Source organism: Mustela nigripes, chromosome 12 (genome assembly GCF_022355385.1).
Source record: "Mustela nigripes isolate SB6536 chromosome 12, MUSNIG.SB6536, whole genome shotgun sequence".
NCBI classification, from domain to species: Eukaryota; Metazoa; Chordata; class Mammalia; order Carnivora; family Mustelidae; genus Mustela; species Mustela nigripes.
The window spans coordinates 131,266,411-131,280,598 of record NC_081568.1 but is presented as its reverse complement, the minus strand read 5'-3'; the positions used below and the strand labels follow the sequence as shown (position 1 = coordinate 131,280,598).

Here is a 14,188-nt window from a genome sequence, read left to right as displayed (position 1 = left end):
TTTTAAAGCAAGAGGTTTGTATTCACAGCATTCATAACAGCGTTATTAAATGCTGTGACGCTCAACATGCACTATCATCAGCGACCTTCCTGTATTCTTCCTACTCTTTGATATTTTACTTTTGAGGAGAAAATGCCCCCCCCCCGTGTTCCCATTATAGGACTCCTCCTCCTCCCTGCCTCCTACACACCAATTGCCACAGCATGGTTTTCTACCCTTTGTGTCATGTGGAAGTTGCCAGATGAGAGAGATGAGGAAGGAGCACAGAAATCATAACCTGGCTCCTTACAAAGTCAGTCCTCCAAAGTAAGGGACTGGCTTTACTTTTTTCTAAAGCTCTGAAAAACACCCTAGATAGTCGAGATCATTTTTTTTTTTTTTTTCCCCTTTTAACTTCTGTTGGAGACACGAGGCTGCTGTATTTCATGAAATGGAATGTGGGTGCTCCTTGCTGCCGTTCAGCCCAGCTCCACCAACTTTATGGTTTGTGGAAATTCCCTATCAGTTGCTGCTCTTAGTGACTTCTCTTTCGTTCTCGGTCTTTCATTTTTAGGGTTGTGTGTATTTTGACATTGTTTGTGTTTTCTGAGGTGTCTATTGAAAGACTGAAATAATGCTGTGTAAGTGTTGTGACCTGGAGACATCTTAATTCTGTCTTCTAAAATTGCAATTTGGTCATTGAAGAAATCGCTGTAGAGGAGTAGGGAGAACCTAGGAAAACTGTCTTGATTGCTGATGTTCCTAACCTTTTTATAAGGCTGTGTAGATAGTCGGATATGTCAGTAGTTTTTTATGAAGCTCTTATTATATTTTAGTTGGTCTATCATCTATATATTTATTTATTTTCCATATTTTAGCTGATTTATATTAGTGTAGAAGGGACAGTGGGCCAGAGGAAGGCTTGCTGAGGTCTAGCCCAAGATCTGGTACCATTTACCTGTGTGAAGTGGTTCACATTAATTTTAAAAGTGAAAAAAAATTTTCTTAAAGTAAAATGAATCAAGTAACTGTGACACTTTGGACAAGCCAGTAAACCTCTGCTCTGGTTTCTTTATTTATAAAATTAGGGGAAGTTTTATAATATTTGCAAATTACTTTATACATGTTTAATTTCATGGCACTGTAAAACCAAGTCAGTCTACTAATAATTGAGATTTGTACTGTAGTGAGTTGACAAAGAAGCTAGTGCAAAATTTCTAACCTAATTAACTTATCTTTCTGTGTGTATTGATTTTCAGTTTTGAATTTTAACAAACTTTAATATCTAAGTATTGGTGTTTCTATTTTATTTTTAGCAAAGGTACTTTCACTTCAGAAAATTTTATGATCAGTAGGAAGTGACTGAAAATAGTGTGTTTGTGTTGAAGCATTTTTCTACACAGGAGGTCGACACAAATGAATCTTTTCTCATCCATATTCTAGTGAGAGTGCCCTGTGTTAGTTAAAATTTTCCAGACTAAAAAGTGAACAGAAAAACCAAAACCAATAGGTATATTCAGGGGCAAGGAAGTTCTGTAAACTCTGAGACTATACTCCTATATTCTCCTTTACTTGACCTTATTGTGAAGTGGGGTGAGAGGTACTCCGGGAATGACTCACTAGTCATTCACCTCTGAGGGCATCTGGACCTCAGTCACTCTAGGACTTCATAGAGAAAAGTTACCAAATTCATATCCTTTGACTTTGAAGAAATAGTCTTTTTGTAATTCGATTCAGGTCAACATTTTGAACCTAGCCATTTCACATACAGCATTTTACTTAAATCTTGTGATAGTCTGTGAAATATAGGTTTTGCTATATTTACTTAAAGATGAGTAGATTCAAACTGAGGTAGTCTATGCAAATTGCCCTAAGTCATATACCTAATTAGTGGCAGAGCTAAGATTCCATCTCTAATTTTTCTGACTTTTTAAAAAAATTTTTTATTTTTTATAAACATAAATTAATTTTTCTGACTTTTATGTTCATGCTTGTAAACGTCATGTTGAGTCTATCAGGATTCAATTCTTCTGCCTGTAACAGTAACCTAAGTACAGTTGCATTACCAAATAGGGTACTAATTATTGCACATAACAAGCTGTACACAACTGATACACAGATTCTTAAGAAAATCAAGACCAAAGCTCCTTCTAGCTTCCTTTTCTTCCATTGATGGTATTGGACTTCCATCATCTTGTTGCAAGACTGCTGCTCTACCCTCTGGCATCATGTATGTTTTCCAAGTGGGAGGGAAAAGATGAAAAAAAATTACCCGTTATTTAAATTTCATTTCTTTCTTAATTAGAAAAATAATAGAATTATTAGAAAAAAAAACCTTTCATAATACATTTCCATTTGTATTATTTGTACTACTTGTATTATTTTTATTATTGACTAAATCTACATTTATGGCTATTCCAAACTTCAAGGGTGTATGGGGATTTATATTTTTTAAAAAAGATTTTATTTATTTTTTATTCGATAGGCAGGGATCACAAGTAGGCAGAGAGGCACACAGAGAGAGAGAGGAGGAAGCAGACTCCCTGCTGAGCAGAGAGCCTGATGTGGAGCTTGATCCCAGGACCCTGGGATCATGACCTGAGCCGAAGGCTGAAGCTTTAACCCACTGAGCCACCCACGCTCCCCAGGGGATTCATATTTTAAGTCAAATATATTAAGATATAATTTACATACAATGAAATTCACACATTAATGTTCACAGATCTATGACCTTTGACAAATTGCATACATCTGTGTAATCACGAGATATAGAACGCGGCCGGTTTCCATAGTGTAGTGGTTATCAGATTCACCACACAAGTTATAGAGCATTTCCATTTTGAGGAGCAATGTTTACTGAGCATTTTGCCATCTTGAACAAAACTGAGGTTTATTTCTGAAAGGAAGGAGCAGACAATATGAGGTAGGCAATAGGCAGCGTTGTCACATTAAGGTTAAATTTTTTTATTGAGGCTAATTAGCATATAACACTGTATTAGTTTTAGGTGTATGACATAATGATTGGATGTTTGTATATATTGTGAAATTATCACCACAATAAGTCTATTTTCTATGTACTTAAATAATGGTTTGGAAAAGCAATACTGGAAATGTCCTTAGGTGAGAGAAGAATTTAGCTGTCATTAACCCAGCTTAAAATGGGAACCTGGGTAAATGTCACAGATCTGTTTATGTCTCAATTTTCTAATATTAAAAAAAAAAAAAGATATCAGAGGGGTCTTGAATGTGTCAAAAAATTGTGGTTCAGTAAGTGAGATAATTTATGTGAAAGCACATTGAGATCTGTAAAGCTCTATTCAAATATAAAGAATTGTCTTTTTTCCTCATGATTAGAGGTATTTCCTTTTGAAAATGATAATGAACTTGGCTTACTGGCCTGAAATATCATAGTTGTGAAATACAAATTGTAAAATATGCCAACTCTTTATCAATGGCTTATAAATCAAGGCAATATGCAGGTCTAGGTAGAGGAATATACATTTGCATTCTTATAGTTCTCCTTCAAACTGTATCTCTTTCAGTAGGGTGAAAATATCATTTAATGTATAATTTCCTGAAACTATCAAATATATGTTCATTTATGACTAATAAATTCCTGTGTGATTTTCCAGTTACCATATACTACTTTGAATGATAAATCTTGACAGTCTTCTAATCAAACAGAAATATAGATTTTGAGAAATTATACTTTTTGTAAAATCAAGTACTTTGAACTTTTGGACTTTTGGGAAGGTCATTTTTAAATTTGTTCTTTTTTTTTTTTTTTTTACAGGAAAACATTTTTGCAATTCATTTCTTAGTTGTAGAAAGTTAAAAATCAAAAACTATTGTGAGATATTGGGGACACTCTAGAGCCAGAGCCCTTGATTGCTTATTATACAGGATCTGTGAAGAAATATGATCTTTTATAGTATTTATTACTCTCAGAGTTTCGATAGAACTCTATTCTGAATTCAAATATCCTGCCAAAATGTAGTTCTTTCTTGAAGACTTTAAACAGAAACAGTGTCAACCAATACCTATCTTTATTAAAAGTAAATGTATTTGGTTATCTGGGATACTCATTAACTCTGGCCAATTTTTTCATTAAAAATTGTTTATTGTTATTTTAATTAAGGTCTGTTGTTTTGCTCACAAAATTCCTAGGTTGGATTCAATACTGGCTTTGTTGGTCCTTGGGGAGGCTGCCAAACTAAACATGGCCTGCTTAAAAGCTTTAATGGAACTAATGAAAGATTTCCTTTCAAGCATTATGTCTGTTCAAAACCAGGTAACGGTATATTGTTAATTTAGGTGTTTTAAAAGACCTGAAGAGAAACAAGTTTTTATATTTGCCACTACTTAAATTGTATATCATATTAGGGCTTATAATGAGCATAGCCTTGTGATAAAAATTTTAATTAAATGTGAAAGTAAAAGCACATTTATCATATATCACACTACAGATAGATTGATATAGATAGAGATGTAAAGATAGGGAAATAGATTATACACACACACACACACACACATCAGAAGGACTTTAAATTTTATTAACAAACTTGAGATCATATAGTCATATATGGTTTAGTTTCCAAAATTTAAAATATATTATGAAAGCATTTTTCATTATAATGACATATTATTAAAATTTATATTTTGGTCTGCATGAGATAATTTAACTATTACTTCATTGTTGAATATTGAGTCTGTTTCTAATTATTCACAGTTAATTGCAAATAATGTTGAGCTGGTATTTTTGTACATAAAATTTTTTTTTAATATAATTTTTTATTTTTTATAAACATATATTTTTATCCCCAGGGGTACAGGTTTGTGAATCACCAGGTTTACACACTTCACAGCACTCACCAAAACACATACCCTCCCCAATGTCCATAATACCACCCCCTGCTCCTAAACCCCCTCCCCCCAACAACCCTCAGTTTGTTTTGTGAGATTAAGAGTCACTTATGGTTTGTCTCCCTCCCAATTTTTATCTGTGTTTATGACTATTACTTTAGAATAGATTCATAAAATTAAATTACTAAATGATAGACTATAAACTTTTTTTAATATTTGTAGAATGGCTCTCCAAATTCCTCTCCAGAATATATAATTGCCTTGCTTTCCAATGAAAAATGTATTAAGTGCCGCACACAATGACTGAGCTTTATATAAAAAAAGATTCTTTAAAATGTAATACGGGGAGGTGATATTTCATTGGATTGATTTATATTCTATTGATTACTAAGGAAATTGAAAAATTGTTCTTTATATGCTTTTTAGCTCTTTGTATTTTTTATTCTTTTAGCTAGATTTTATGCAATCTACCCAGGGAAAATCCGTTTTTTAATAAGTACATTTTAGAACTATTAGTTGATTATGGTTCTTTAACAACCCTATAAAATTTGAAGATATTTCTTATTGTAAGTATAGTATATAGTTTTAATTATGACAATGTCCCTCGATTATCTAATAACTGTTTTCTCATTTTAGGAAGAAGGCTGCAAGGTAGAAGACATTTCCTGGGCCTGGAATGTAGTCTACATGTATATAACAATTCTTGCAGAAATCTGCTTGTATGCAACCACTTCTAATTTGCGAAAAACTGCTTTTATTGGTTTCTGTGTCTGTAAAAGTTCACAAAAAGATATTTTACTCATGAGTAAATCAGAAGAACCACCAGAATTGAAGGAAGCAAGTATTTTAGGTCTTTTGGAATATTTCTCTTCAAAAATATCGGATAATTGTAAGTAAATTATTTCTCAACTTGTTGAGAAATATTTCTTAAATGTCCCTGTCTACATATAGCAACAAACCTTTTATTTTATTTTATTTTTATTTACTTTTATTTATTCTTTTAACCTACAGTGTTTTATTAGTTTCAGATGGCTAATACAGTGACTCAACAATGCCATATATCATGCCGTGCTGACAAGTGCCCTCCTTAATCCCCATCACCTATCTCACCCATCCCTCCAGCCATCTTCCCTGTGGTATCTGTCAGTTTGTTCACTTTAGCTGAGTCTGTTTTGTGGTTTCTCTCTTTCTCTTTATTTTTTCCCCCCTTTGCATATTTTTTTGTTTGTTTCTTAAATTCCACATATGAGTGAAATCATATGGTATTTGTCTTTCTTAGAATTATTTCTCTTAGTATTATACTCTCTAGCTCCATCCAAGTCATTGCAAGTGGCAAGAATCAATTCTTTTTTATGGCCGAACAATATTTCATTGTGTGTATATACTACATCTTTATCCATTCATCTATTGATGGACACTTGGGCTGCCTCCATAATTTCACTGTTGTAAATAATGCTGCTATAAACATAGGGGTACATGTATCCATTTGAATTAGTGCTTTTGTATTCTTTGGGTAAATACCCAGCAGTGTGATTGCTGGATTGTAGGGTAGCTCTATTTTTAACTTTTAGAAGAATCTTCATACTGTTTTCCACAGTGGCTGCACCAGTTTGCATTTCCACCGAAGGTGTAGGAAGGTTCCTTTTTCTCACCAAAACTTGTTGTTTCTTGTGTTTTTTATTTTAGCTATTCTGACAGGTGTGGGGTGATATCTCATTGTAGTTTTGATTTGCATTTTCCTGATGATGACTAATGTTGAGCATCTTTTCATATGTCTGTTGGCCATCTGGATGTTGTCTTTGGAGGAATATCCATTCATGTCTTCTTCCCATTTTTTCATTGCGTTATTTGTTTTTGGGGGTGTTGAATTGTATAACTTATCTCTTTTTCGGATACTAGCTCTTTGTCAGATATGTCATTTACAGATATCTTCTCCCATTCTGTAAGGTGGCCTTTTAGTTGCGTTGGTTTTTTTCTTTGCTATACAAAAGCTTTTTATTTTGATATAGTCCTAGTAGTTTACTTTTGCTTTTATTTCCCATGCCTCAGGAGGGAGGCTATGTTGCTATGGCTGATGTCAGAGATATTACTGCCTGTGTTCTCTTCTAGGATTTTTATGGATTCAGGGCTCAAATTTAGGTCTTTTATCCTAAATGAATTTATTTTTCTGTGTGGTAGAAGAGAATGGTCCAGTTCATTCTTTTGCATGTAGGTGTCCAGTTTTCCCAATACCATTTATTGAAGGGACTTTTTCCCATTGCATAGTCTTTCCTGCTTTGTTGAAGATTAATTGACCATATAATTGTGGGTTTATTTCTGGGTTTTCTAATCTTTTCTCTTGATATGTGTGTCTTTTTTTGTGCCAGTACCACAGTGTTTTGATTTCTGTAGCTGTGAAAAACAACTTGAAGTCTGGAATTGCAATGCCTCCAGTTTTGCTTTTCTTTTTCAAGATTGCTTTGACTATTTGGGGTCTTTTGTGGTTCCATATAAATTTTAGGATTATTTTTTCTAGCCCTGTGAAAACTTGTATTTTTTTTTAATTTTTTATTTTTTATAAACATATATTTTTATCCCCAGGGGTACAGGTCTGTGAATCACCAGGTTTAAACTTGTATTTTAATAGGGATTTCATTAAATGTAGATTGCTTTGTTGTAGTATAGACTTTTTTTTTTATTTATTAGAGAGAGAGACGGTGAGAGAGAGTATGAATGAGGAGAAGGTCAGAGGGAGAAGCAGAGTCCCCGTGGAGGTGGGAGCCCAATGTGGGACTCAATCCCGGGACTCCAGGATCATGACCTGAGCTGAAGGCATTCACCCAACCAACTGAGCCACCCAGACGCCCTGTAGTATAGACATTTTAACGATATTTTTTCTTCCAGTCTATGAGCATGGAATCCTTTTCCATTTCTTTGTATCATCTTCAGTTCCTTTCATCACTCTTTTATAGTTTTCAGAGTACAGGTCTTTCACCTCATTGCTTAGATTTGTTCCTAGATATTTTATTTTTTTGCTTCAATTAAAAATGGAATTGTTTTCTGAATTTCTCTTTCTGCTTCTTCATTATTAGTGTATTGAGATGCAATAGATTTCCTCACATTGATTTTGGATCTTATGACTTTACTGAATTCATTTACCAGTTCTAGTAGTTTTTGGTGGTGTCTTTAGAGTTGTCAATATACAGTATTATTTCACCTGCAAATAGTGAAAGTTTTACTTCTTCCTTACCAATTGGGGTGTCTTTTATTTCTTTTTGTTGTCTAACTGATGTCACTAGAATTTCTTTTTTTTTTTAATTTTTTAATTTTTTATAAACATATATTTTTATCCCCAGGGGTACAGGTCTGTGAATTGCCAGGTTTACACACTTCACAGAACTCACCATATTAGAATTTCTAATACTATGCTGAATAAGTGGTGAGAGTAGACATCCTTATCTTGTTTCTGACCTTAAGGGGAAAGCTCTCAGTTTTTCCCCACTAAGTATTATATTAACTTGGGGTTTTTCATATATGGCTTTTATTATGTTATAGGAATAAACCTTTTACAGAAAATTAACATTATGAAGTGGGAAGCTATTTTAAATTTAGTAGGACTTTTTACAAATTTGGGAAGAATATTTTATAACATAGAAATTTTTAATTAACAATTTTAAAACAACTTAAATATAAACTAGGCTCAGTTGATTTATTATTCACATTATATTCCTGGAAAACAAAGATAGGAAAATTTAGGAAATATATATAAAGTTTCTTTTATTTCTTTCCACATTGGACTACTTCATCTACCTTCTCCATTTTCTCTAGGTATCCACTGTTTCTCTTGTTCCCCTGCATTCAGGGGATTTCTCTCCAATTACTCAAATATTGTAGTACATTGTAGTACATCAGTAGTACATCTGACATTTTATACTCCATCAAAGTACACTGTTTTACCTCTCAAAACTAAAGGTCAATTTGATATCATTGTTTATGGAAACTATTAAAAATAAAAATAAAAGTATTTTTAAAAGAGTACTACAGGGATAATATTAATTCAAGAGTTTCCTTTTAAGATAACTAGACCTTTTCTTTATGAATATCATTGTAATCTATATATTATTATAATATATTATGTAGATGATTCTCACTTCCATTAAGTTCTGAGATAACTGAGATGAATCATGTCCAAATTATATTTGTGTAATATAACATCTAAAACATAGTAGTTGGGTGGTTAATAATAGTGGATTTATTATGTAATTAAATCACTGAATTTTAAATATAATTGTAAGATTTTAAAAGTACAGAAGGAGGAAGAGTATTGTCTTTCTTCAGAACCATAATTCACTGAGTTGGCATAAATTATGCTTGAATATAATTTTAAATAGTAAGAACTTCATAGGAGATATTAATTTCAAAATTTTAAATTTGATATTTTAAAATTATTTTCAGTACACTTTTGGTTTAAACAATAAGTTAGATCCTATCATTTCTGAGTGCAACTTGCTTGTCCTTTTCCAGTTCATAGAACAATTACATTTATTTTTTAGTATTTGCACAGATTCCTAGTTTTTAGTATATAAATTAGCATAAATATTTCTCCCATTTTTATAATATTGATTAAGTGAAGAGGTATGCACATTCTTAAGTATTTAGAATGATCAGAAATCTTCCTATACAGCAGCTCAATATATGATTTTAATCTGCCACTAACCAGATTTGTCTACAAATATTAAGTTTTCAGGTTTTTGTCTAGCTGTTCTTTAATGATTCTCTTCAGTAATGGGTCCAATAGACATTTCTCCATGGGGAGGATCTTTATTCCATAAGCCTCTGGCCATAACCCCTGAGTACTGTCATAACCTCATGATGACAGGGTTGCATCTTTCTGCAGATACTCAAAACTTTTTCCTTCTCAGCAGTCTGATTTCTTTTCCCCAGCCAGTTGATGATTTCATTGCATTCACTTGCTCATTGCTAATCTTCTTTGCAATTTCTTATCTTCTCCTGAATAACTTATTTTGAGAGTACAGGAACAGAATTTGGGTGAGTTCTTGGAAGAGATTTTGGCCTTTCTGTTTATGATCTACAGGTTTATATTGCTCAGCTTCCTGGACAACACCTCCCAAATTGTCCTAGGTCAAATGTTATTCTCTTTCCCTGTAATTGTTTCTCTGTCAACAGCAAACCTATTGAGAATTTATGTGACCTTTCTTCCTTCTGAGTAATACACATATTATAGAAAGCTATTTGTGGACTTGAACTTACCAAACATGTAGTCATCCTTGGTCATTGTCTTCTCATCTTTATAAATCTGAATGAGCACACTTGTTTCTGCTTTATATGAATTCACTACCAAGGGAAAAGTATGACATCTAAGAAAGTGCGAATTCTGAATATTTTCATACATAACCATAGGTGAGATAGCCATCTGGATCCATTAGTGATGCTTTCATTGAGATCGATACTTTTGTTTAATTTCTTGACATTGAGTAAATCTTATAGGAGTTTCTGAATCTCATTGTACCAACCAACATATAGTTTATGGATCAATAAAATAAAATAAATATAAATATTTAAAATATATAACAAATATATAAATAAAACATATAAATCATATAATATAAATTATATATAAACATTATATAAAATACATAAAATAAAATAAAATATAAAAAATAAAAATAAAATAAAACATTTTATTCTTCAACTGTTATTACAGTAGAGAGGTAAAAGATAATCCATAACAAAGTGAGTTCTGGATAGGGTTGACCTTTATATATTCACAGATGGTGCTGAGGCAATGGATGGTTCTTTTGCTTTTATTGATGTCCTTCTTATGCTAATACTTAGGGTCAGAAATGAAATAATTAAGCAGTATTTTGCCAGTGTTTTCTCAACCCAAGTGGACAAATAGAGGTTTCTGGTTGTGCAACATATTTAAAGATTTGATCTGCAATAAAGAGGATACACATATAAAAATTGCCTCTACAGTGAAGAGTCAATCTGATTTCTATGACATCAAACTTCTGGTACAAGCCGTAAATAATACTAGTGAGATTTGTCTCATTAAAGATTCTGAATGGTTTGAAGCCCTCAATACTTACAGCATCTTTGCTGTTTCTTATGGGAAATGTTTGAACTAAGTTGATTATCTGAGGACTGTTTTGTTAAAGACATGTCAAGAATATGGGGAAATGGTCTTCATCTTTGTTGGGACCAGAGAATGTACAACCTCTGAACATAAACTTTTAGTCTCCTCCTCACATTCATACTGGATATTTGGCTTTCCCATATCAGTCATTACCACGGAAAGCCATTATTTCACATAACTGTACAAATGCCTAGTTGAATATTTTAAGTGTCAAATGATAGGTTTTAAGAAAACTGTGTTGATGTGATTCATTAAACCTTGATTTCTGTAGCATCACTGACTGGTTTTTTTTCCACATGGGGAAGATGATTTTGTCTGGGTTACCCTGTATGCATGATCATTGATAATGATCACCAGTTTTACAAGACCACAGGGAACAGCTCCAAAAGTAGAATCATCTGTGTAGGTGTTGTTAACATGATTACTGGGGAAGATAAGTTTGTCTTTTTGGAAAGTGACTTAAAGAACCTGGAGCTGCAGCTATATTTAATTGAAAATGAAATTTTCTCCTGATTTTATTCTTTAAGCGGGTAAATTTTTAGAATGAGACAACCAATCTGAAGTCACACAGATTTGTATTTTAATTCTGAAACTCATAACTTGGAATCTTAGGTCAAATTATTTAATTCTGCTGACTAATTTTTTAACCTGATAATTATGATAAGACTGCTATCCATATTATAGGGCTTTTCATGAGAAAAAACTATGGAAACATATAAACACTTGGTTTGGTACCTTGTGCATAGTAAGGGTCCAATAAATATTAATAAATGTTATGGTTGTTAATGTGGTTATTAATATTGTTATAATGAGAAAACATCATTGAGGAAGGATTTTTTCCCTAACACCTATTCTCTGTACACTTTATATCCTTAGGATCCTCTTTTATTTATATATAAAGATTTAAGTGACAGTGAAAAATATTTTAAGTGGTATATATAATATGTAAATAGCCTCTTTTTTTTTAAAGATTTTATTTATTTATCAGAGAGGGGGATGTGGAGAGAGAGCACAGGCAGACAGAATAGCAGGCAGAGGCAGAGGGAGAAGCAGGCTCCCCGCCAAGCAAGGAGCCCGACGTGGGACTCAATCCCAGGACGCTGGGATCATGACCTGAGCCGAAGGCAGCTGCTTAACCAACTGAGCCACCCAGGCGTCCCTATAAATAGCCTCTTATGAATGCATCAAATAATGTTCTTATGGACCATTTTTATATAAAGGCTTTAAAATGAAAAATAAAACATTTCAAATCATAGTTTTGTGAAGGCAATGTTATAGAAAACTAAAGTAATAATTTCCATGAAGACAATTTCCTAGTGATCTGATCTGATATGAGAGTAGAACTTAAAGAATCTCGAAAAATGGATGATTTGCATGTTCTGTTTTTATTCTGAGGTTTTGTGTCAAACAAGCTTTTCATAGAGTCAATCAGACTTTTATTAATTCTAGTGTGAGATCTTTTGCCAGTGACTGAAGTGCTGCCTTTTAGTGTTTTTGATTGAATAGAAATTTCTATATCTGCTTATAAATACCAATTATACACTTAACATTTGTACTATGGACTTAATTGTGTCCCCCAAAATTCATTTGTTAAAACTATAACCTGCAATGTGGAGATGATGTAATGATGGTAGGCTATGATATGTTTGAACTAGTGTCCTTATAAGGAAAGACAACAGAGAGCTTGTTTTCACCTCTATGTGAAGACATAGTGAGAAAGCTTCCATCTAAAAGCCAAGAAAAGAGTACTTACCATAAACAGAATCAGGTGGCACTTGATCTTGGAAATCCTAGCCCCCAGAACTATGAGAAAATAAATTAATTTCTTATGTTTAAGACTCTAACTCTATGGTATTATGTAATAGCAGCCCAAGAAAACCAATATACATCCCCAGGGGTGTTGTGATATAGGCAGGTCTGAATATGCTCAAATGCCCAAATGAATCCTTATTTGAAAGACAAATTTTTACAGCATAGTCTCTATTTTTAAAATTTGTTTTCATTTATTTATTTACTTATCTACTTATTTATAAGTTTTAATTCCAGTTAACATAGTGTTATATTAGTTTTAAGTGTATGACATAGTGACAGCATGGTCTCTAGATGAGAAAATTTTGATCTGGAAAAACAGGGAAGATGATAAAAATTAATTCATTTAAATGTACAGAATTTTTGCTTGATCCTTGTTGAATTCCAATTTCAAGAAGTATTTTGCCTTGATGGATCATAAAGGAGGACAATAACTAACATTTACTGAGTTCTTACTAAATGTCAGGCACAAGTCTAGGCTAATCCATCAATCATTACAACACAATACCTAGATATTCATATTGTCCTCATTTTATAGACAAGAAAACTGATGCACTTAGAGTTTATTTGTCCAGGGATATATAGTTAGTAGCAGTACATGTGAGTCCTAACCTAGGTAGACTGGCTTCAGAGTCCATACTAACTATCCCACTCTACTGAACTAACTAGGTTAATTGCCCTACAATAAAAATTTTTAAAAAATTATCTATTTGCATTTTGAAGAATGTGAAAAAGATGACTTTGAGAAATTCTAACAGTCGTTATCCTATGGCACTCTTTGTAAAAGCATTTTCATAGACTGTGTATCATGTGTGGACCTTATGTCTTTTTTTTTTAAGATCATATAAAGGATAGATTGTATTTTATTTTAATTTTTTTTTTTTGTGGAAAACATAACAAGGGTGAATTTATTCATATACTTATGTTAATATACATCTTATCCTAAAAGTAACACAAGTATGATCACAGAGTCAGCCGCAAGGTTTCGGTTCTACCGCTAACAGAGAGAAAAGCATAAATTTGATATAACCACTGGGCTAAGTGTGCTGTTAAATTCTCATTTTTCTAGTGATCAGAGAAAAGTAAAATGGAGAGTCAAGTTCCCGGTGAGCATTATGGTAAGAGAGAAGTTCTTGTTTATGACGTATTTCACTTGACACTTTTTTCTGAAATGTGTATCTCCCAAGGTCTTCTTTTTTTTTTTTTTTTTAATTTTTTATTTTTGATAAACATATATTTTTATCCCCAGGGGTACAGGTCTGTGAATCACCAGGTTTACACACTTCACAGCACTCACCAAATCACATACCCTCCCCAATGTCCATAATCCCACCCCCTTCTCCCAAACCCCCTGCCCCCGGCAACCCTCAGTTTGTTTTGTGAGATTAAGAGTCACATATG

The 14,188-nt window shown here is 32.8% G+C and overlaps 1 protein-coding gene across 1 annotated transcript in view; it reads left to right on the top strand.

Moving 5' to 3' along the window:
• Positions 1 to 14,188, top strand: part of TMEM232 (transmembrane protein 232) — a 262,209-nt gene that overhangs the window by 35,295 nt on the left and 212,726 nt on the right. Inside the window, exons 9-10 of the mRNA XM_059416391.1 lie at positions 4,147 to 4,270; positions 5,479 to 5,731. Of these exons, the coding sequence (XP_059272374.1) occupies positions 4,147 to 4,270; positions 5,479 to 5,731 (377 nt within the window). The remainder of the gene's footprint in view (positions 1 to 4,146; positions 4,271 to 5,478; positions 5,732 to 14,188) is intronic.